At 37.5% G+C, this 25,441-nt stretch overlaps 1 protein-coding gene across 3 annotated transcripts in view; it reads left to right on the forward strand.

Annotated features, from left to right (window-relative positions):
* Positions 1 to 25,441, forward strand: part of HDGFL3 (HDGF like 3) — an 87,769-nt gene that overhangs the window by 35,702 nt on the left and 26,626 nt on the right. For 2 of the 3 annotated variants that reach the window (XR_002345776.1, XM_021098881.1), the window contains exons 2-3: positions 15,609 to 15,685; positions 20,644 to 20,782. Coding sequence is in view for 2 of the 3 variants with exons in the window: in XM_021098881.1 (XP_020954540.1) it covers positions 15,609 to 15,685; positions 20,644 to 20,782 (216 nt within the window). In the remaining variant the exon portion in view is untranslated. Of the gene's footprint in view, positions 1 to 2,046; positions 2,331 to 15,608; positions 15,686 to 20,643; positions 20,783 to 25,441 lie in introns of those variants that run through there. The other variant, XM_021098882.1, reaches the window with a different exon arrangement.

Here is a 25,441-nt window from a genome sequence, read left to right on the forward strand (position 1 = left end):
CAATGCCTAATGCTGTCAAAGATTGGAAGGGAAGTCATTTTCATACCTTGGAGGAAATGTGAATTATTATAGCCTTTTTTGAAAGCAGTCTGGCAATATCTAGTAAGATGAATAATACCTGTAATAAATGATCTAACAGTCTCACTCCTGGAAATCCATGTCATGGAAATAGAAACGCCAATGCATAAAAATCTAGGTATATTTACTGCAGCCTTTTTAAAGAGCAACAATACTAAAAATATGGGAAATTTCCCATTCCTCAGGGAAATACCCATTCCTTGAATAAATTATAGGTTATCTAATCACTAGATTATTATGCAGTTATTAAAAATAAATGAGTTAAATCTAAGCCAGTTAACTTCAAGGACTTTTAATAACACAGAGAATTTTATAAAATGATTCTTTTTGTTTGCATGTGTGTGAAAGAAAAACACTGTCATCCCCCTCCTTCCGAAAAAACTTCTGCCTGTGTATAAAATGTTTGTATGTGAACACGGAGACAAGCATACTTTTGCTATGAGCAGTCACGCTGCCTTGGTATTCTTAGGGGGATTAGTTCCAGGACCTCCGCAGATACCAAAATCTGCAGACACCTACATGCCTCATATATAACCTGCACACATCCTCCCATATTCTTTAAATCATCTCTAGCTTACTTACAATATCTAATACACTGTAGGTGCTCTATATATAGTTACCAGCAATTGACAAATTCAAGTTTTGCTTTTGGGGATTTTCTGGAATTTTTTTCTTGAATGATTTTTCATCCCACACTTGGTTGAGTCAGCATATGAGGAGCCGTGGATATGAAGGGTCAACTATAATAATTACCTGGGGATAAGCAGATCTGAGAGAGGTTGCTGAGGTGAACCTCCACTCACCCACCACTCACTAAACACCCACATACACACGTGTCTCTAAAAGAAGGATTTCCATGATAATAGCTTCTGTGGCATATCCCATTTATGTAAAATATATGTGCATGCATATAAAAGACATGAAAAATAGTCACCAAAATGATAATCTGGAAGTGTAATTAATTTTTAAAAATCAACTGCTAAATTGAGATATACTTGTGACCATTTCTTCCTCCTTTTAATATGATTCAGATGGAGAATTGATCTTGATCAGATAAATTCAGTTTTCAGATAGAATGAAGATAATTTTGAGAAAAATTTACAAGGTTATTATCATTTTGTGCTCTTCACTAACTTCAGTTCCAACATCCATATTCCTTTTGGTGTCTTATCAGCAGTTTGCTATATAATATGAGACGAAGAATAAAAATTAGAACAATTTAGTGATCAAATCCACAAGTAGCTAGCTGTGTTCAGTTGAGTGATAAACCTAACTGCATATTTAAATCATGAACCTACTTATCTACTATGGCTACATTTTCTTGCTTAGTGGATATAAAGAGGCTCCCGTACTGTTCAGTTTTAGAGAGAAAATATTAAAATTACTGTATTGAAATTGAAACAGACATCATGACTGTCATTAACAATGCAAACTTCTCAGAGCACTGTGGAGACCTGTTGGATCTAGCCAAGCTGACTTTCTCTTGTCTTCTCTTCATTAATTACTTGGTATTCATCTTGACCTGCCCCCACCTTTGCTGTTTCTCCAGATGATTTAGCTGCTCTGGCATCTTTCTTTCTTCATTTTGCTTTTTTGAAGCTTTGTTTTGCCTCTACTCTCTGTTCCAACCCAATCTGTGATTGCTCCTTTCCCTTTGGATGAAGTCCTATAACTTTTCTGATCATTCTCTGCTAATGAGAAGTCTTCAAATCAGTTCTAGTACAAAAGCATAATTAATATGGCCAATTCTGTATAATTATTTAAAATTTCAGGAGTTCCCATTTTGGCTCAGTGGTTAATGAATCCGACTAGGAACCATGAGATTGTGGGTTCAATCCCTGGCTTCGCTCAGTGAGTTAAGGATCTGATGTTGCTGTGGCTGTGGCATAGGCTGGCAGCTGCAGCTCCAATTAGACCCCTAGCCTGGGAACTTCCATATGCCGTGGGTGCGGCCCTCACAAGTCAAAAGACAAAAAAATAAAAATTAAAAAAAATAAAATTTCAAACTTTATTTAAAGCCAAAATTTCTCCCTTTCAAAGAAGTTTACACACACTTCCTAAAGATTGGCCTACTATAGTGGGAAAGGGGTAGACTAATTTTTTTGACCTCACCTAATGCATTGACTGCTCATCCAATATTCTTCAGCCCTCTAGGTTTGAAATGGGGTAGAAGGCGGCAGGAAAGTTTTTATTGGACTAATTACTGTTGTGAGCTGGTATTGATGCCATCTGGACTGGGCAACTGTTTAGAGGTGATTCTTTTGCTCATGAGTTCTTTTGTACTTGATTTTAACTTTGTCCTTTGTTTTTAACTTTGTCCTTTGTTTTTAACTTCTTTTGGAGCTACTCTGTATTATCTTTTACTACATAACAAATTACTCCAAAACTTCTTGGCTTAAAACAATAAGCATTTATTATTTCACAATTTCTTTGGATCAGGAGTCTAGGCATGGCTTACCTGCCTCTGTATCTCTCATAAGATTGCAGTCGCTTTTTTTTTTTTTTTTTTTTTTTTTTCCTGCGCCTACGGGTTTCCCAGCTAGGGATCGAACACAAGTCACAATAGTGACAATGCTGAATCCTTTTAGGCCACCAGGGAACTCCTGTTCCATTTTTAATTTCAGAAGATATGTGGTTTTGTAGCACTACCATTTCTATTGCACTAAGCTAACTAGCATTGATAGTTTGACATTTACCCTTCCTAATGTTTTCTCTTCTTACATAAGCATTAACATGCATGCTTGGTTTTTTGCAGTTACCATTTTTATTCTGCAGCTTGCTCTTTTCGCTTGTCCTTGATATATTGCTAGCTTTCCAAGTCAACACATATAGATCTTGGCTATGGATATGCCATAGTATGGCTGTACCATAATTTAGTTAACCATTCCTACGCTGATGGCCCATTAGTTGTTTCTTCTTTGGCAGGAGAGCTTCAGTGAACTTACTGGTTTGTTTATCTTTACATATGCATGTTCTTATTTCTATAGCATAGATTGGTTCCTAGAAGTGGAATTGTTAGGCCATGTGGTATGTATGTTTTTGTTTTATGTATGCAGTCATATTAACTAATTAAGTGTTTGTTGCAAATTATAGTCCTAGTAATTGTTTATGTGGGTCCTCATTTCCCTACATTCACTATTAGGCATATTTCTAGCTTAAAGAAAACAATTCGTTGAAACCACAAAAGTAATAACAAGGGGAAATGGGAGAATTGGGGGGTAATCTTGGTGTTGGAAAAGCATTTTAAGCAAGATACAAACTCATAAGCCACAAAGGAAAAGATTAATGGTTTTTACTATGTAAAAATTAAGAATTTCTGGAGTTCCTATTGTGGCTTCACAGGTTAAGAACATGACCTAGTATCTGTGAGGATACGGGTTCAATCCCTGGCCTCTCTCAGTAGGTTAAGGATCTGGTGTTGCAGCAAGCTGCAGCACACGTCAGTGCTGCAGCTTGGATCTGGTGTTGCTGTGGCTGCGGCAGAGGCGGGGAGCTGCAGCTTGACCCCTAGCCTGGGAATTTATATATGCCGCAGGTGTAGGTATTTAAAAAAAGGACTTTCTGCTGACAAAAAAATATATTGCAGATGAAATCAAGATGTGATAAATGAGTAAAAAACATGTAACATAGGATAGGAAAAAGGCTCAGATAGATAAAAGGAGCTTTTACTGATGAATAACAAAAGTAGATAACAACACAGTAGAAAAATGGGCAGTTGGTATGAAAAAGCAGTTTATAGAAAACATAATACAAATAGCTTTTTAATGCGAAGAGATGTTCAACATCATCTATAATTTTAAAAGTGTAAATTAAAACCAGTTTTCACATAGCAAATAAGATAAATTGATGTTATCCATTATTAGTGAAGATGTAGGGATATAGAAACTCACATTGGTAGAAGTGCAATCTGTAATTGACAATTTGATGGTTATAAAAAATTCTTAAAATTTTTTTTAGGGAGCTCCCATTATGGCTCAGTGGTTAATGAACCCGACTAGTAACCATGAGGTTGTGGGTTTGATCCCTGGCCTTGCGCAGTGGATTAAGGAGCCGGCGTTGCCGTGGGCTGTGGTGTAGGTTGCAGACGAGGCTCGGATCTGGCATTGCTGTGGCTGTGGTGTAGGCTGGCAGCTACAACTCCAGTTTGACCAAAGCCTGGGAACCTCCATATGCTGCAGGTGTGTCCCTAAAAAGACAAAAGACCCCCCCCCCCAAAAAAAAAGTAAAAAAAAATTTTTTTAATTGAGGTATAGTTGATCTACAATATTGTGCTAGTCTAAGGTGTACATCAAAGTGATTTAGTTTTATATATATATTCTTTTTCAGATTCTTTTCCATTATAGGTAATTACAAGATATTGAATACAGTTCCCTGTGCTATTACAGTAGGTCTTTGTTGATTATTTTATATACAGTAGTATGTATCTAATAATCCAGACTCCTGATATATCCCTCTATCCTGCATTTTCCTTTGATAATCATAAATTCTATGTCTTTGAGTCTGTTTCTGTTTTGTAAATAGGTTCATTTGTATCATTCTTTTAGCATCCACATGTAAGTGATATCATGTGATATTTGCCTTTATTTGATTTACTTCACTTAGTATGATAATTTCTAGCTCCATCCATGTTGCTGCAAATAGCATTACTTCATTTTTTTTTAGCCAAAATATTGTAATACAGTTTTACAAATCAACCTCATCTTATAATAAAGCACAATTTCCTGTTTTATATTGATTTGTTGACCAAACAATATCTGTTGACTCCATTTTAAGAACAAGGTTATAACCAACCTGTTGTACTGCCCTTATCCTCTCTCCCCTCTCCTCCTATTTTTGCCAAAATATTAGGAAAATTTTTTAAAACATATCGAAAGTTGATATGAAAAGTACACACCATATCCCTACCACCTAGATTCTCCAGTTAACTTTTTTTTTTTTTTTTGCTTTTTAGAGCCTCACCTGCAATATATGGAAGTTCCCAGGCTAGGGGTCAAATTGGAGCTGCAGCTGCTGACCTCCACTGCAGCTTGCATTAATGCTGGATCCTTAACCCACTGAGCAAGGTCAGGGATGGAATCCGCACCCTCATGGAGACTATGTCAGGTCCTTAGCCCACTGAGCCACGGTGGGAAGTCCTACAATTAACATTTTGCTAGGTTTGTTATATCGTTTTGTTTTTTTGCTTTTTAGGGCCTCACCCACAGCATACAGAAATGCCCAGGCTAGGGGTTGAATTGGAGCTACAGTTGCCAACCTATGCCACATCAACGCAGAACCTGAGCCATGTCTGCAACCTACGCCACAGCTCATGGCAACGCCGGGTCCCTAACCCACTGAGCAAGGCCAGGGATTGAACCTGCATCCTCAGGGATACTAGTCAGGTTTGTTACCACTGAGCCACAACAGGAACTCCAGTAAGATTGTTCTATGTCATAAATGGTCTATCCATCTAACAATTTCTATCCATCCATCAATTCATCTTATTTTTATGTATTTTTAATTAATTTGCATACCTTAGTATGTTTTTAGTTACTAAACATTTTGGCATGCATTTAATTAACTAGAATTTACCATTTATTTCCATTTTAAAGTTAGCTACAGTGAATGCATAAATTTGAATCCATTTGATAAGTGATGACAAACTTATACACCTTTATGACCCAAACCCCTCTAAGATATGAAATATTTATCCATCATTCCAGAAAATTCTCTCATGCCTCTTTCCTGTCAGTCACCACTCCCACTTTCCATAGAGTGAGCTGTTTAGATCTTTTTTTTAAAATCATAAATTAGCCTTTTGTTTTCTGGAACTTCATTTTATAAATGGAAGCATGCAATATTTCATTTATGCAATATTCCAGTATTACTCTTTTATGTAAGACTTTAATTTAGCATAATGTTTTTGAGATTCATCCATGTTATTATATGATTAGTACTGCATTCTTTTTATTACAGAATAGTATTCTCTTGTATGACTACACCACAGTTTGTTTAACCTTTCCCATGTTGATGGACATGTAGGCTACTTCCATATTTTTGCTGTTATGAGTAAAGCTGCCATATACACCCTTGTACAAGTCTTCACATGGCCATATGCTTTCATTTCTCTTGGGTAAATGTATAGAGCACTGTGACAGTTTGGTATGTTAAAGATATCTACAGTAAATAATACTTCACACCTATTGGAATGGCTGAAATTAAAAAGACTGGTATACCAAATGTTGGAACACCTGGAACTCATATATTGCTCAAGGGAGCATAAAATTGTATAACCACTTTGGAAAACAGTGTGGAAGCTTCTTACAAAGTTGAACACATATATACCTACACTGTTGCCCAGTAATCCTTCTTCTAAGTATTTATACAAGAAAAATTAAAGCATTTATCCACCCCAAAAGAGTACTAGAATGTTTATAGCAGTTTTATTCACAATAGCTAAAACTGGAAACAATACAAATATCCATCATTGCATCAGGAGGAAGATGGATGCAGTAGAATACTACTTGGCAACATAAAAGAGTGATATAGAATTATATTACTAATACACTGTGAATTTATCTCAGAAACACATTGAACAAAAGAAGCCAATGACTAAAAAGGCTCAGTGGGTTAAGGACCCAAGGTTGTCTCTTTGAGGATATGGGTTCAATTCCTGGCCTCACTCAGTGGGTTAGGGATCCAGCATTGCTGCAAGCTGCAGTGTAGGTCACAGTTGTGGCTCGAATCCAGTGTTGCTATGGCTATGGCTGTGGTGTAGGCTGGCAGCTGCAGCTCCAACTCCAATTTGATCCCTAGCCCAGGAACTTCCATATGCCACAAGTGCAGCCATAAGAAAAAAGAAAGGAAGGGCCTGACAATGTAAATAAAGATCTTATGTGAAGGTCATAAACCAAATCCCTCACTTTTACTGTTCCATCTGAGTTTTTCAGTTGTTAGATTGACTGTTCCTGTTAATACCCCATATGTGCTCCTCCAGAAGCAGCAATGTAGCATATTAATTAGGCATCTCTGTAGGGCATCTGGCCTGTCCTCTACAGAAAGACTGCAATAAGTTAAAAACACTGCATTCTAGGTGTATTGCGACTTCTCAAAATTATGTATAATTTTTTAAAACGTAAATGTGGAGGTTTTTTCAGAGTTTTATTGAGTGAAAAAATGTCTTTCAGTGTGAAATTGCTCTGTCAGCTAACAGGTGGTGGTTTTTGTATTCTTGAAGATACACAATAGGAACTGGTTTTCAACAGGTATTTTGAATGGTTATTTTGGAAGTTATTTCCTTATCGTCATGGTTGGGGTCCTTCTAAGAAAGTGTTATTTTCCAATATTAAGTTGATCAATTACCTGTTTATTAAGCCAAATATACTCACATTTTAAAATTTTTCCCGTTTTGTGTACATTTCCTTTTCTATAGTGTGCGTTCACTTTCTGTCCCTACAGTAAAGATATATGTTGACTCACTTGTAGACTTTTCTTTACCTAAAGCCATTTTATAACAAGATCACAAGCTTTTTTTCCACACTGTAATTTAACCTCACCTCATAAACTTTTATAGGTAAAATGGTCTTTTTTCTCCACATTCTTAGTTAGCTAGCCCCCAAATCCTTATTGGCATATTCAAAGTGACAAATTTGTCTGTATTATTTTTTCCTTAAGCATAGAGACTCCTTTATACTATAATCTCATAATAGTTTTTCTTACTAATTTGTTACTGAAAGTGTTCTGTGATGTACCTTTCTCTTCTCCATCACAACCAGGGTCACTGATTGTTTCCATGTTTAAGTATAGGCTTCTTCAGACCCTGATTCAATAAGAAGACTTTGATCCTCTTAGAATATTTATTATGCACCTACTGTGTATCTTTACTGCTTTAAGCAGTAGAGCTATTTTGGTGAACAAAACAACTTTACTGCTCACAGATTATATTCTACTGTGAAGAAACAAATGTTCAATGTAAGGGAAATGTTTGCAGTAAAAATGAAACAGAATTAGGAGTTCCTGTCCTGGCTCAGTGGTTAACAAATCCGACTAGGAGCCAGGAGGTTGCAGGTTCAATCCTGGTCTTGCTCAGTGAGTTAAGGATCTGGCGTTGCCGTGAGCTGTGGTGTAGGTCACAGATGCAGCTCAGATGCCGTGTTGCTGTGGCTCTGGCGTAGGCCAGCGGCTACAGCTCCAACTGAACCCCTAGCCTGGGAACCTCCACATGCCGCAGGTGTGGCCCTAGAAAAGGCAAAAAGACGAAAAAATAAAATAAAATAAAAATAAAGCAGAATTTAAAAATAGAGAATGACAGGTGAAGAGGTGCTATTTGAAGTTGGGTTGTAAGGAAAAGCTTTAGCAAAGCAAGGGAATGAATGAGCTGTGAGCATTTCTGAAGGGACTGCCAAGGGAGGGACCTTGGTATCTTTTTCTTCCTTCCTTCCTTTTTTTTTTTTTTTTGGCTCCTGCTGTGGCATGTGGAAGTTCCCAGGCCAGGGACCAAACCTGCACTTCGGCAGTGACCTGAGCTGCTGCAGTGGGATCCTTAACCCACAGAACCACATCAGGAACTCTGGGACCTTGGTATCTTTGCCTAGCCCTCTGGCCTTTAGGGCTTCTATCCTCCACTGAACCACACTCCCTACTACAAGTGTATGAAACCTACAGTATGTGAAACCTCTAAGCTACCACACATGTAAATTTGAGCACTGTATGGAACCTCTTAACCCCAACATCCTGATAAGATTGCCTGATGTTGGTGCCTATCTCTGTCTTAATCATTTCCTATTCACCTTGTTGGTGAGAGAGAGAATTCCCAATGTATGATTATGGGAGTGGCTTAACACAACACTGGACAGATAAGATAGGCAACAACTTATTAGTTATATCAACTCACACCCTGGAGGAAGAGGACACTGCATGCCATACAGGGCAGACCTGGAGGTTGTAATCAGAATCAGTGAACAACCTGGGCAGTGGGAGGCAGGCTTTGTAGTGTCAAGAGAGTGAGGTTCCCACAGGAGGATGTGATTGGCTAGTTTGATTAATTTTGCGGCTAGTAGGGAACCAAAACCTACTACTTAGGGGTAAGGAGAAACTGCTTGATCCTTTTGATGAGGAAGGGTTTTTGGCTAGGGAACCTTATCCATAGGAGCTGAGTGAGGAAGAGAACTTGCAGGTAGGCCATTCAGGACCATCCCAATTTTATAAAACGCTGGGGCAACACATAATATTGAACTTTCAGTCTCATACTACAATCTGAACCATATCATTTGTTTCACAGTGAGTACTCTGAACTCAGCAGCATCATAAAAATTATCAGACTTCATTACTTAAGATAGGCGCTTAGCTATCTGAGCATAATGAATAAAGACTTAGTCAAAGTAACAGTATAATATTTTAACATAAAATGTGGTAACCCAATTGTTTTTAAAGACTAACTCTTTAGTAAGGAACTTTTGTTGTTTGTTTAAAAACAAATTTAAGAGTCAGCACAAAGTCCAAGAAGTTATTCTAGTGATATATGGCATCTCTGCTATCTTCACAGATTATTCAGAGGATAAAGAATAACTTTTTACCCTATCATGTTAAGAACAGATAGATTAGGGAGAAAGGGAGAGAGTGGGATGGACAGAGAGTTTGGGGTTAGTAGATGGAAACTATTACATTTAGAATGGATAAGCAGTGAGGTTCTACTGTACAACACAGGGAACTATCCAGTCTCCTGGGATAGTTCATGGTGGACTATAATAAAAGAAAAGGAATGTGTGTGTGTGTGTGTGTGTGTGTGTGTATATATGTATATGTATGTATATATGACTGAGTCACTTTGCTGTACAACAAAAATGGGCACGAAATTGTAAATCAACTGGACTTTAATTTAAAAAAAAAAAAAAGAACTGATAGAATACTCCAAAACCAATTTATTTTAACAGAGAAAACCAAATTCTGGTTTTATATTAACAAATATTTGATATTAATAGAATTTATAAACTTCCGTGTGTGTGTGTGTGTGTGTGTGTGTGTGTGTGTGTGTGTGTACCCATGGCATGCAGAAGTTCCAGGCCAGGGAATCCAACCCGTGCCACATGAGAACTCTTTTATCTTTTTAGTTTTATGAATAAATCCATCAAAACTGAGGCAGCTTTGACAAAATTTTTAATATTTTATTGCATTTTTTAAGGATATTACTTGCAGTTATTGTGGTCCAAGGCAAATAGATTTTCCTTTCCACAAATCTTCCACAGCTTTCAGTACTCATCCAGGTTTGTCCTTTATTATCCTCTTTCACATTTTAGAAGAACCTAGTACTTTATTTCAAGTACAAAACTAATCTTTTCCTGTTAATAAACAGGAACACATGTCATTCATTACCTTGAGTACATGGTTATACTTCCGTGTCACTATTTTTCTTGTGTAGTCTTAGTCTCCATATTAATTATAACTTAACCAAACTAACTAACTTCTCTTTAACGGAGAAATTGAGAAATTTTTGTCACATACAAGTGTTTTAGGAAACCAGCAAAGCACATGGTACACATAATTCTCATATCATTTCCATTACATAACATAAAAAATTAAAATCATATATTTGTTAAAACTATACTTGGTGACCAGTGTTTCCATATTCTCTCTTATTTAGGAATAATTCAAAGATGTAAATATTATCTTTCAATTAATGCATTTTAATATTGGTCCAAGTTCTTAAAGTTAACTATTGGAAATTATGTTTAATCTAACATACCAAAGAACATAATTACTGTTGATAAAGAAAAGTTTGTCAGAATTATAATTTGTTTTCCTTAATCTTAAACATTATATGGAAGTAATATTAGTGTATTGGTAGACTCTTTTAAGAAGTTTAGATATAGATTAGTATCTTGATGAGAAAACCCAATTTTTTTTTTTTCTTTTTAGGGCCACTTCTAGGGCATATGGAAGTTCCCAATCTAGGGTGTTATCAGAGCTGCAGCCACCAGCCTACACCACAGCTCACAGAATGCCAGACCCTTAACCCACTGAGCGGGGCTAGGGACTGAACCCACATCCTCATGGTTACTAGTCGGGTTCGTTACCACTGAGCCACAATGGGAACTTCCCAATTATATATTTTTTAATTTGTTTATTTTATACTCTACAATGATCAAATCCAGATAAAGACAAAGAGCTATTTTTAAACAAAAATTATCAGCTAGTCTGATTTGTTCAAGGATTCACTTTGATTACTTAAATTTGGATTTTTATGTAAAAACCCTTCAGAACTAACAGTTTCTGTGAGAAGGTTTTTTTTTTTTTTCTTAAAAGGCCACCACATTTAATATAGTGTAGCACTCCTTTAATTAAAAAATAGAAAATTGGACATTTTATGAATTTTTTAAAGTATTAGGAAAATAAATGTGCACTAATGCAATTTTGTAATCTCAGTGCAAAAATCCTGCAGATTTAAGCAGACTTAGGTTAATCACAAGAAGCAAGGATGGAATGTCTTATAATGTATATCAAAAACAGCTGGGGTTTCTTAAAACACTGATTCTTAGGCCTAACTCTCAAATTCTCTGAGTCAGTTGGTCTGGGTTCTGGACTGAGAACTGGCATTTCTCATGAATCTGCAGGTGACACAGTGATAGTCCAGGAATGAAATTCTGAGAATAAGTTTTCTAGAAAATATGGGACTGCCTCCCTCTGGGTCCCAAGTCCACAGGGCACTTAGAGTTGTAGGGCCTCAGTTTGTAATTGATGTCCCAAAACCGTCCCTGCAGTGAGCAAAGCAGACAAATAAAGAACAATAACAAAAAGGCCACCAACTCTACATTCACTTTTTAAGTTCCTGAGGATTATGTTTCCTTATATTAGATTTTTATCTTATTAGTATCTAAATCAATAAAAATAGAGCTCTTTCATTTTAAGAAATTTATATCTATTTGTTGATATCCTACTCAGAAGTAGAAAAATGTTTCAGACTCACACAAGGAAGGATAAAGGCTCTCTCAAGTAAAGACACACAGAGAGCCTACAGCTTCAGGTCTACAACTTCAGCTACAACTTCCTGTATGTGTTAAAGGAAACAAGGCACATATACTTGAAGTTCCCTCATGGCTCAGTGGGTCAAGGATCTGGCATCACCATTGCTGTGTCTCTGGTTACAGCTGTGGCACAGGTTTGATACCTGGCCCCAGAACCTCTCTCTGCATGTCATGAGCACAACCAAAAATAATAATAATAAGACAAAAAATAAAGGATCTGTTAAAAAAAAAATACACTCACTCATCTAGAGCTCAAAGGGCTTTTCTTCTTTCCAGTAGAAGTAAGACTTAGTCTACTATAAACCAAAAGACTAATGTACCAAATTATTTGCCCTGTCATACGTAAAAGAGAGTAGGTTCCCATGCTCCTACTATGTGGAATAACACTTTGGCTGTATACAAGCCAGAATCAGAACCAAACATAGCCAATAACCAGAAATAAACTGAAAAATAAAAGTCAGAAAAACAGAAACTCTGAAGATAAAGTTCTGTTGCCACTTGGTATTCACTCTAGAAGCCAGAAAAAAATCATCCTTGGAGGTGCAGTCTTTAATTGGTTCAGAAAGGTGAACAACTTGGTATAATTCCAGAATTGTCAAAGCATAATTTTCAAAAAAGTTAAAAGTGAGACTTTCAGTAAAATACAGTGAGTACATGTCAACATTTAACACCTTTATGAGGGAACCAGCATGATGGGAAGGCCGCTATTTATGACAGTATTTATTATAGGGGTCATGAACTCAGTATTAAGAAGGGCCAGGCAAGCAATGTAAGTACATACAACATTACCTAGAGAGTAGTGGGAAGTGTGACAAACCTGAGAGAACATACCTTACCTAAAGGCAGCTGTTGATCATCTGCAGCTAACTCTTGCCTTGTGGGAATGCAGGCTTAGTGTTGCTCATCCCTATCTTGAATATTTTTTTTCTGCAGAGGCTATTAATCTGTATTTTAATATAACTCTTCCAGGTCTAAAGTGTTAATAACTAATTCAGTTTTTTAAAAAACACTGTCTGAGCCAAAGAAAACCATTCTTCAGGCCAGACGTGGCCTAAGGACCATAACTTTGCAACTTCTACAGTAGATGTTAGTTATATGAGATAGCAAAGGAAGGGTTTAACCAAAAGTTGCATTTTTATTTGAAAGGAAGTTTTTTTGTTTTTTGTTTTCTTTTTTTGTCTTTTTGCCATTTCTTGGGCCGCTCCCGCTGCATATGGAGTTTCCCAGGCTAGGGGTCTAATCGGAGCTGTAGCTGCCGGCCTATGCCAGAGCCACAGCAACATGGGATCCGATCCATGTGTGCAACCTACACCACAACTCACGGCAATGCCGGATCCTTAACCCCCTCAGCAAGGCCAGGGACTGAACCCGCAACCTCATTGTTCCTAGTCGGATTCGTTAACCACTGCGCCATGACGGGAACTCCTGAAAGAAAGTTTTTTAAAAAAAACATTTACTTTCAGTTTTTTCACAAGGGTGAAAAAAAGAAAAAAAAAACAGCCATGATGCAATGTATTTTGTCAACTAGCGATTCAGTGCTTACTTACCATATATATAAACATGCATTTCCATATTAAGTTCTGGTTTTTTATCCATTTAAGATATAGTTATTCATTTTCTGGAGAACTGTTATCCTAACTGAATATTCTTAACATTATGGGAACTGTAAATTTAAAATGGATAAGATGGAAAACTTTATGTATTTTTTAACCACAATAATGTATGTGTGTGTATATATAATTGAATATATATTGAATTTTATTCAAAATGAAGTTATTTTATAATTGTCATTATAGGGTAGCGTATTGAATATAACACCTGCAGGTTTTACACAAAAGTTGTATAGTAGATAACAGGGGAAAGCCTAGGAGATTCTTTGAAAGGCCGCTATAATGGCCTTGTTAAAGATCATGAGAGTTTTTTTTAGGGAACTAAATTTAGTAATGAGAATAGTGATCAGTTTGGAGACATTTCAGGAACCAAATTGACAGAATTTGGTAAACTGAACATGGAACTTGAGGAAATAGTAAAAATATCAAGATTTCTTTCTTGGTAACTGAGTGTACCAATACTTATGACAGGAAGCAAAAACAGATGCAGAGAAAATTAGTTCAGTTTTAAACAAGGCATGAAATTTGAGGACTCGAAGGAAACCTGGTAGATGTTACCTAGTGCCACCGTCTCATTATATAGATGTAGAAGTCATTAAGTGATATCTTTGCTATCACAGTTTTAGTCAGAAGCAAGACTTAACTACAAGTTTCTAGACTCAAAGTCCATCTTTTCCCAGTGCCCCAGAGCATCTGTTCTCTGACACGTAGTTTGTTTAGTTCAGTCTGTGCTGGCATAGTAATGCTTAGACTGTAGGCCTATATTAGTTAAGAAGGCCTGCAGAGTTCTTTAAGACAGTGGATGCCAGACTATTTTCTTTGCTCTAAAAACTACAGGTATGCCTATTCTCCTATTTGTAGGCTTTTCTTCACCTTAAGCTGCTTATAGGACCTGTAAATAGAAATGGTTTATAAGTTTATAGTTTCATGCCTGGAGTTCCAAGTTAAGGTTGGGGCTACAGATGGAGTTTAGGAGTCAAGGACTATTTCTTGAAACACCCTAAGGAATTTGGACTTTATCCATTTAGAAGTCCTCAACCTCAGCTGTATGTAAGAATTGGTAGGTCTAAGGAAGGACTGACAATCTTTATTTTTGAAATGCCCCAGGGAGTTCCCATTGTGGCTCCGTCAGTCTCCATGAGGATGCCAGTTCAATCCCTGGCCTCGCTCAGTGGGTTAAGGATCTGGCGTTGCCATGAGCTGTGGCGTAGGTGGCAAATCTGGCATGGCTGTGGCTATGGCATAGGCTGGCAGCTACAGTTCCGATTCGATCCCTAGCCTGGGAACCTCCATAAGATACAAGTGTAGCCATAAAAACAGACAAACAAAAAAAGCCCCAAAAGTTTCAAATTCACAGCTATGAGAAGCTATTAAAGGATTTGACACATCAAATATACATAAAAAGGTAATTCCCGCTTCAGTGTGTGGGGATAGACTTGTAATAGTCCAGGCAAGAGATGATATCTTTTAATGACCACATAATATTTCTAGCTAATTTTCCATAATTCTATCTTGTAATGCTTATGTTTCTAGAGGGGGTAAGTGTGTGTGTGTGTGTGAATTTTCTGTTATCCTCCCCAAATGCGTCTTTTTGTTTCTCTTTATTGTTTGTTTTGTTTGTTTGTTTGTTTGTTTGAAGTACTTCATTGGGACGGATTCCCAAGAGTAATTCGATTCAGTATAAGGAAACGAGTAGTTTTAGCTTCTAATTATGTACTGTCATAATGGTTATAATCAGTTTACAGAGTTACTATCCATATGGTGTGCCAAATATGACCTTTAAAATAATTTTATAAGGTTTAGAAAAAGAAAAACTATTGGGATTTTTATTAGAGTCATTTTATTTGGAAATTAGCAATAAATTATCAGAATAGTGATTATATCATGTTTATGCTGTTTTACATGATTTTATTTTTATTAGATTGACGAACTCCCAGAGGGAGCTGTGAAACCTCCAGCAAATAAGTATCCTATCTTCTTTTTTGGCACCCATGAAACGTAAGTCAACAAAACAAATTTTCAACAGTTCTAATTTAATTCTGCCAGACTACGTTATTTATAAATGATCTATAGCATTTATATGTTGTTAAGAAATCATTACAATCAATTATATAGAATTACAAAGGTAATGTATTTTTTCTTATGTATAAAGACTTTTATTTTGCTTTTGAATGTCATTTCTGTTTCTGCCTAAATGTTAGGCATCACCTAGAAGTTTCCTTTAGGATACTTTTAAGTTCTAGGGTGGTCTCCTTACCATTCCTGGTAATTTCTTTTATAGCTCTTGTGTATTTCCCTGCAAGGGAATTTTCTTCCATTCATATTTCACAGAACAAAGTTATTTTCTCTCAGGCTCCTTCGATTTGTTGGACCCAGAAGGAGGCTATACCACCTTTCTATGGTTTTGTAATTGTGTTGATCAGAGTACAGGTCAAAGTGTTGAATAAAGGAACCTGAAAGTACAGTTTCTCAAATAATATAGGAACTTCTTTTATTTTGGAGATAATCCAGAAATAGGCAGAGAGATCAAGATGAGTAGTCTCTCCTGTTCTAGGGACCTGCAGTTGTATTGTCCTGCCATTACCCGGGGTGTTGCCCTTGTCTGCTTATTTGAAAAAAAACAAAAAAGCAATGACTAGCTCAGCAGCACCTGTTCATCTTCCAGGTAGAGCGAAGAGGGAAAAAGAAGTAAGGAAATGACACAGAAGTTGAATATGTCACTTACTCTTACATTTATTCCAGTGGCCAGAACTTGGTCATATGGCCACATCTAGCTGTAAGGGAAGCTGGAGACATAGTCTCTAGCTAGGTAACCCTGTTGGGGAAAAAAATTGGGAGGAGTAATCCCTTAAAAGAAAGAAGGTAATGGACACTAGGGAATAGTAGGAGTCAGCATACACTAAGAACATGTATGGTTATTTATAACAAGAACACAAGTGGAATAGGAATTGTAAATGGAGGGAAAGCTAAAAAGTATAATGAAATCTTACAAGTCTTCAAATTCAGGGTTATCCCTTATGTTCATTTGAATATTAGTAGAGCCAGGCATGAGTGTTTTCTTAGCTGTCTGTCTAGCACTCTTCATCTTCCTCATTCTGCCTTGAAAGGAGAGGGCCCTTTAAGACAGGTTTGTTTCTTGTCTTCATGTGAGGAATAGAAGTCAGTTTTATTTTCTTTGTTTTATTTTTATCTAATAGACACTTGTGGACTATGTTACATATTTTACTCCTTGGAGAGGTTGCCAGAAGCTTAGAAAGAAAGTTTTCACCTATAGTGATAAGTGCATAGGGCTGTGTTACATGCTTCCTATTTGCCTCATTCCTGCCTCCATTTTATGTCTATACCATTATTTTCCTTTTTCTTTAGGACCTAATTCCAAGTAAACTGATTGTATATTTGGAACAAGGCAGAATTTAATAAACAAGATTATTGCATTTCCACTATATACACCAAAATCAACCATTTGCTAACATTATGTGGTAACTTCCATTCACTTAATAAACATTTTCTAGGTATTCTCTAAGGCACTGGAAATAAAAAGGTACCCTTAAAGAGTTTGCCACTTGGTATATTGATAGTAAATGAATCATTCCAGTGAACAGTATAAAGGGTTTTACAAAGCTCTTTCTTGAGAGCATCCTTAATATAAGTCATTGGCATCATTCCAAGTCTCAATTCAGTAAAAGCAGTTCTACCGAGGAACAGTATGTTAGAGTCCTTATGTGAGGTTTTTGCCAGTTTGATCACCCAGAGATAGATTTTAAAGCATCTAGAGGAGAATGAACTTAAGAAGACCTATCATAATATGCATCAGCTGATCATTTACTAGGTATTGGGTATCCCCCAAAACCTAAGATTATATGCTGTGGCAAGTACCTAGTGTTCAGTCTCTGTGTGAAGGCAGAGATCATGTGGATGTGGTGAAGCCCTTCATACACAATGCTTTGCACAGTGCCTGGCCCATGGTAGGTGTTTTAAAGAATAGCTGTTGAATGAATTAAAATTAATTAAATGAAACAGGGGGAAAGTATGTGAAAGGTAAAGAACAGCAGTACCCCTAGGCGGGGCCAGAATTTTTCTCAAAATATGGCTTTGACTCTATTACTCAGACAGATAGGTGATTGGAGCCCCAAGTTCTGCTCCCTATAACTTAACCCAAGTAGTTTTAGTTTGGACAGTTTTTAAGGCAGCCTTGGCCAGGAGAAAAAACAACATCCTTGTTGGCTTTGAACAATTTTGTTTTCTGGGATACCCTTTAAAATTTATTAAATGTGCAGCAAAGTTAATCAATTGAGAGAGGACTTGATTTGTGGAATTATCTGTAATCTGGGAAAAACCAAGATTGTCTATCAAAAATAAGGACTTGCTCTAGAATAATTCATTCATTGTCCCTCTTTCTGGCAATAGCTGCCATGGCCAGTTGAATTATTAATCCCGACTCCTATGGCATAATTACAGACAAGCTCTGGTTAGCATTCATAGCTGAAGTGAACCTCAGGCAGCTTAGGCCAATTAATTCCTATACATTGAGTCAAGGACTGGAGAAACTTCAAAAGCCACAGTCCAGTAATTCATGTCAATTTTCTCTAAAAGTGAAATCACCGTACCCAAAGTCACATTCCCTTCTCATTCTCAGTTTGTCAGGTATGTTAAATGCTTAAATCTATAGTAACCTAATAAACTATCTCTGGATTCCATGAAATACAATCATGCCGAAGAGTTAAAGGTGAACAATCAAGGAAGGTTAGTGATAGGAGTCATAGGCTTCCTCAGGTTATTTTATCAACTTGAATTCTTTTTTGGGGGGGCGGGAGCCGCACCCACGGCATATGAGGGTTCCCAGGCTAGGGGTCCAATCAGAGCTACAGCTGCCAGCCTACGTCACAGCCATAGATAGCAATGCAGGATCCGAGCCGCATCTGTGACCTACACCACAGCTCGTGGCAACACCAGATCCTTAACCCACTGAGCGAGGCCAGTGATCGAACCCACAACCTGATGTTTCCTAGTCGGATTCGTTTCTGCTGCACCACGATGGGAACTCCTCAACTTGAATTTTTGATGAGCTGGGCAGTGTAAGGAAGTGATCAACAGTAAGATCCAGTTAGAAAATGGAATTTGTAAGAATCAACAGTAAACTCTTTGTTCACCTGTCATCTCCCAGTTTTCAATGTCATCTCTGCCAGTAAGTTCCAAATATCTATCTCCAGCTCCAACCTTTCCCATGAATTCCAGAATCACCTCTCCTGCCTCCTTGACATCTTCACTGGGATATCTAAACAGGTTTTAAAACTTAACATACAAAACTGGGCTTTTCACCTGTAAATCTTATTCTCTCAAAAATCTTTCCATTTCAGTACTCCATTCTTCTAATTTCTCAGTCTGAAGTTTTGGAAATAGCCTCACCTTACCCTCTCTCATATGCCATATCCAGCCCATCCACAATTCATCTTGGCTTTTTATTGAGAGTGAATTCATAATCCAGCCACTTTGTACCAACTGCACTGCATACCCCTGGTCCAAGTCACCGTTGTTACTTCTAATTAGCCTTCTAATTAGCCTCCCTGCTTCTACCCTAGTCCCCAACTCTTCAGTGTGTTTTCAACACAGCAGCCAAAGTGACCTGTTAAAACACAAATTGTCACTTCTCTTCTCAAAACCTATAATGTCTTCTCTTCTGACTCAAAGCCTTTATAGTGGCTTCCAAGGTTGGTCATAATATGCACTCTCACCCTGTATTTCTCTGACCTCATTTCACACAGCTCTCTTTTCCCTCATTTCACTCTAGCCTCACTGGCTTCTCAGTTGTCAGACCCACTAGGCATCCTCCCACCTCAGGGTCTTTTGTACTTGCTCTGCCTTCATTCTGCTCTACTCTTCCCCAGATAACTGCAGGGCTTCTTCCTTAACTCCTTTGGTTCTTAGATGGTCCCTTTTCAGTGAGGCCTTCCTTCTTGATTTGTATTTCTAAAACTATAAAATGCACCCCAAGTCCTTACTATCTCCTTTCTTCGCTTCATTTATATGTTTATGTATTTATTTTCAGCACACAGTACTGTGTATTTTATTTTTCTTTTTTTATTGTCTAAACCCCTACCCCTGCTACTAGAATGGATGTTCTGTGAGGGCAGAGATATTCATCTCTTTGTTCCCTGAAAAATCCCCAGCAGCTCTGGAATAATGCCTAATACATTAGAGATAGTCAATAAAATTTGTTGAATAAATGAATCAGTTTGAAATGAGTCTCAGCCAGGTTGTGCCCCTCTACCATGTCATTCACTAGGTTAATACTATAGATAATAATACTGAAGACTCTGGTTTAAATGCTCAGATTTCCTAGCCAGCCCTAGGATTTATTCTAATTCATTTCCTTTTCATAGCTGTGATTAATATAGAATAAAGTTTAAATTGAATAAGATTCTATCTACTTTGCCACTGCTGATTTTTTTCTTGTGTAAGTCCTCATTAAACACTAATGTGATTTTTAATTTGTAGAAATAATAGTGAATAAATATACTGTAGAGTTAAGATCATTTTTAATCTAGTGTTTATGTTTTTTTTACTATGTCTTACAAACCCCTTACCTATGAAAGATTAGCATAGATAAGTTTTATTTTAAAATGATAAATTCAATGGTCAAAGCACTCATCTTTAAAACTACTTGTATAACTAAAAATCGATCTCAAAAAAAAAAGACATTAGTGATTTAAAAATAAAACTAAGTAGCACAGTCCAGAGTTGCAGACTTACATACCCAGCTAATTTTTTTCTACCTCAGAGTATTTGTATAAAACACCTTGTGATATGTGCCTAACTCAGAGGGTATAATATATATAAACCCTAATTTATTAATTTATTTACTAAAATATGTTCTGATGTCTAAGTTAATATTGCTATTAAAACATCTTGTATTCGAAGATCAAAGTATCAATTCTCTTTCTACTGTATCTCTGCAGTGCATTTCTAGGTCCCAAAGACCTTTTCCCTTATAAGGAATACAAAGACAAGTTTGGGAAGTCAAACAAACGGAAAGGATTTAATGAAGGATTATGGGAAATAGAAAATAACCCAGGAGTAAAGTTTACTGGATACCAGGTGATGGTTTATTTCATTATCACTTGCTAAATCTCCTATTTTTGGTTTTAACTCTTTTTTAGTCTTTATTATATGTCCTTAGTACTAGTAATTACCTACCCATTTGAAGTCAGAATTCTTTTTGGCTCCAGTAGTATTCTGGATTAAATGTATAGACATATCTTGCTTTGTTGCACTTCACAGATACTGCATTTTTTACAAATTGAAGCTTGTGCCAGCACTGCATTGTGCAAGTATAGTAGCCCCATTTTTCCAACAACATTTGCTCACCTCATGTCTTGCTATTGTATTTTGGTAATATTTGCAATATTTCAAACTTTTTCATTATTCTGATATTTGTTATAGTGACCTGTGATCAGTGATCTTTGATGTTACTATTATAATTGTTGGGGGAGTTGCCACCAACCATAACCATATAAGATGATGAACTTAATTAATAAATGTTATGTGTGTTCTGACTGCTCTGCTGATCAGCTGTTCCCTTGTCTTTCTCCCTTTCCTCGGACCCCCCATCCCCTGAAACTCAGCGATACTGAAATTAGGCCATTTAATAACCCTGCAATGGAATCTAAGTGTACAAGTGAAAGAAAGTGCCACATATTTCTCACGTTACATCAAAAGCTAGAAATGACAAAGCTTAGTGGGGAAGGCATGTAGAAAACTGGGATAGACCGAAAGTTAGGCTTCTTGACCCCAGTTAGCCAAGTTGTGACTGCAATGGAAAAGTTCTTAAAGGAAATTAAAAGTACTACTCTGGTGAGTACATGAATAATGAGAAAGCAAAACAAACTTATTGCTTTAGGGAGAAGGTTTGAATGATCTGAATAAAAGATCAAACCAGCCACAACACTCCCTTAGGCCAAAGACTAGTCCAGAGAATGGCCCTAATTCTCTTCAATTCTATGAAGAAAAGTTTGAAGCTAGCAGAGGTTGGTTCCAGAGGTTTAAAGAAGAAGCTGTTCCTACAACATGGAAGTGCAAGGTGAAGCAGCAAGTGCTGATGGAGAAGTGGCAGCAAGTTACCCAGCATATCCGGCTAAGATAATTAATGACTGACAACTTACATACCTCAACAGCAAAAAACCCAACAACCCTGTTGAAAAATTGGCAAAAGATATGAATAGACATTTCTCTGAAGAAGATGCACAGATGGCCGACAAACACATGAAAAAATGCTCAACATCACTGATTATTAGAGAGATGCAAATCAAAACTACTCTGAGGTACCACCTCACACCTGTCAGAATGGCCATCATTTTTTTTTTTAATTCAAGGTGTGAACCAGGGGACTCAAGGTCTCAGGGACCAAGAGTGCTGCCTCAAGAAACCACACTGTTTTTATTGTGGTTTTTAGGATTGTGCTCTTTAGGATTACGTCAAGTGAGGCGGGGGGCTGTAGGTGCTGGATATAGTTCTTTTATTATTTTAAAAGTCTCGTAGCTGGTAGCTGGTTAAGCTTTTATTCTGATCTTTAGGTATTTAATAATCATTAGCGTTGAGGAAGGCTGGCCTTAGCTGTCTATGCATAGCATCTAGGGGATCATCACTGTGCTTACACAGAGACGCAGACGGCAGCATGCCTATCTGCAGCAACCCATGCCTAGGTTTGCACCTCGTTCTTGCTGATGCATGTCCCGCTAACAACCTCTCATAAATGCCCTGGTGCCATGAGGCTCCTCTTTCTCTTATTTTAACAGGATATATGCTGTGCAAATGGCGTGTCTATCTGCACAGGTCAGGTGTGCCTAGACCAGTGCCTTGTGTCCTCATTCAGCTGACCACATGAATAACTTGTAAGAATGGCCATCATTAACAAGTCAACAAATAACAAATGCTGGAGAGGGTGTGGAGAAAAGGGTACCCTCCTTCACTGTTGGTGGAACGTAAATTGGTACAACCACTATGGAAAACAGTGTGGAGGTACCTCAGAAAATTAAATATAGAACTACCGTATGACCCAGCAATCCCACTCTTGGGCACATACCCCTACAAAACTTTCATTCAAAAATATACTTGTACCCGTGTGTTCATTGCAGCACTATTCACAATAGCCAAGACCTGGAAACAACCTAAATGTCCATTGACAGACATTAATGGATGGATTAAGAAGGTATGGTATAGGTACACAATGAAATATTATTCAGCCATAAAAAAGAACAAAATAATGCCATTTGCAGCAACATGGATGGAACAGGAGATTCTTATACTAAGTGAAGTAAGTCAGAAAGAAAAAGACAAATACCATATAATATCTGGAATGTAATACACGGCACAGATGAACCTTTCCACAGAAAAGAAACTCATGGACTTGGAGAACAGACTTACAGTTGTTAAAGGGGGAGAGGGAGAGTGGGATGGACTGGGAATCGGGGTTTCATATATATATATATATATATATATATATTTTTTTTTTTTTTTTTTTTTGCTTTTAGGGCTGTACTCCCGGCACATGGAGGTTCCCAGGCTAGGGGTCCAGTTGGAGCTACCGCTGCCAGCCTACACCATAGCCACCGCAACACAGGATTCAAGCCATGTCTGCAACCTACACCACAGCTCACGGCAATGCCAGATCCTTAACTCACTGAGCGAGGCCAGGGATTGAACCCACAACCTTATGGTTCCTAGTCGGATTGTTTCTGCTGCACCACAACAGGAACTCCAAGTTAGGGTTAATAGATGCAAACTATTGCATTTGGAGTGGATAAGCAATGAGATCTTGCTGTATAGCACAGGGAACTCTGTCCAGTCACTTGTGATGGAACATGATGGAGGACAATGGGAGAAAAAGAACGTGTGTGTGTGTGTGTGAGAGAGACTGGGTCATTTTGCTGTATAAAAATTGGCAGAACACTGTAAATCAACAATAATGGAAGAAATAAAAATCATTTTCAAATCCATACCCACAGTCATTAATTATCTTAGCTAGATATTCTGGGTAAGATAATACTGGAAGAAGACACCATCTGGGACTTTCATAGCTAGAGAGGTGAAGTCAGTGCCTCACTTCAAAGCCTCAAACAATATGCTGACTTTTGTTAGGGGCTAATGCAGCTGGCAATTTTCAGTTGAAGCCAGCGCTTGTTTATCATTCTGGAAATCCTAGGTCCCTTAAAAATTATGCTGAACCCACTTATTCTGCAAGCATTTTATAAATTCAACACTAAAGCCTTGTCAACACATCTGTTGACAAGATGGTTGACTGAATATTTTAAGCCCACTATATTGAGACCAACTGCTCACAAAAAAAGTTTCCTTTGAAGGTATCACTGCTCATTGACAAGGCACCTGGTCACCCAAGAGCTCCGATGGAGATATGCAATGAGATGAGTGTTGTTTTCCTGCCTCCTAACACAACATCCATTATGCAACCCATGGATCAAAGAGTAATTTAGACTTTCAAGTCTTATTATTTAAGAAATACTTCTTGTAAGTCTGTAGTGGCCAGAGATGGTGATACCTCTTCTGGATCTTGGCAAAAGTCAGTTGAAAACCTTCTGAAAAGGATTCACCATTTTATGTGACATTAAGAACATTCGTGGTTCACTGGAAGATTCAGCATTAACAGGAGTTTAAAAGAAGCGGATTCCAACCCTCATGGAGGGGTTCAAGACTTCAGTGAAGGAAGTAACTGCAGATGTGGTGGAAATAGCAAGAGAACCAGAAGTAGAGCCTGAATATGTAACTAAATTTCTGTGCAACCTCCTATTAAAACTTGAACAGATAAGGAATTGCTTCTTATGGATGAGCAAAGAGTTTAGTTTCTTGAGAGGGAAGCTACTCCTGCTAAAGTTTCTGTGAAAACTGTTGACATGACAACACAGGATTTAGAATATTGCATAAACTTAGTTGATAAATCAGTGGCAGGGTTTGAGAGAATTGATTCCAATTTTGAAAGAAATTCTGTGGTGGGAAAACTGCTATCAAACAACATTACATGCTACAAAGTTATCATTCTTGAAGGGAGGAGTAATGGATGTAGCTTAGTTGTTATTTTAAGAAATTGCCACAGCCATCAAACTTTAGCAGCCATCACCCTGATGAGTTAGCAGCCTTTAACATCAAGACAAGCCACTCCACCAGCAAAAAGATTATAATTCAATGAAGGTTCAGATGATGGTTAGCAATCAAGTATTTTTTTCTTTTTTAGCGCCATCCCCTTGGCATATGGAGGTTCCCAGGCTAGGGGTCAAATAGGAGTTGTACCTACCATCCTGCACCACAACCACAACAATGTCGGATCCGAGCAGCATCTGTGACCTACACCACAGCTCATGGCAATGCCAGATGTTTAAACCCACTGAGCAAGGCCCGGGATGGAACCTGCCTGCGTCCTCGTGGATGCTAGTCAGATTCATTTCCAGTGAGCCACAATAGGAATTCCGAAGTATTTTTTAATTAACATGCATACATGTGTATACATTGGTTTTTTTAGACATAATGCTATTGCACACTTAATAGGCTACATTATAGTATAAATACAAATTTTATATCCACTGGGTTACAGAAAATTCACGTGACTTGCTGTATTGCAATATTTGCTTTCCTGTGGTGGTCTAGAACTGAACCCCCAATGTCACCAAGGCTTGCTTGTAATTGTTACCATAAGAGGGTTCATGTTAAGGGGTCACTGGAAAATTGAAGTTGACAGCCCTTTATTTT

This window comes from Sus scrofa, chromosome 7 (assembly GCF_000003025.6).
Source record: "Sus scrofa isolate TJ Tabasco breed Duroc chromosome 7, Sscrofa11.1, whole genome shotgun sequence".
NCBI classification, from domain to species: Eukaryota; Metazoa; Chordata; class Mammalia; order Artiodactyla; family Suidae; genus Sus; species Sus scrofa.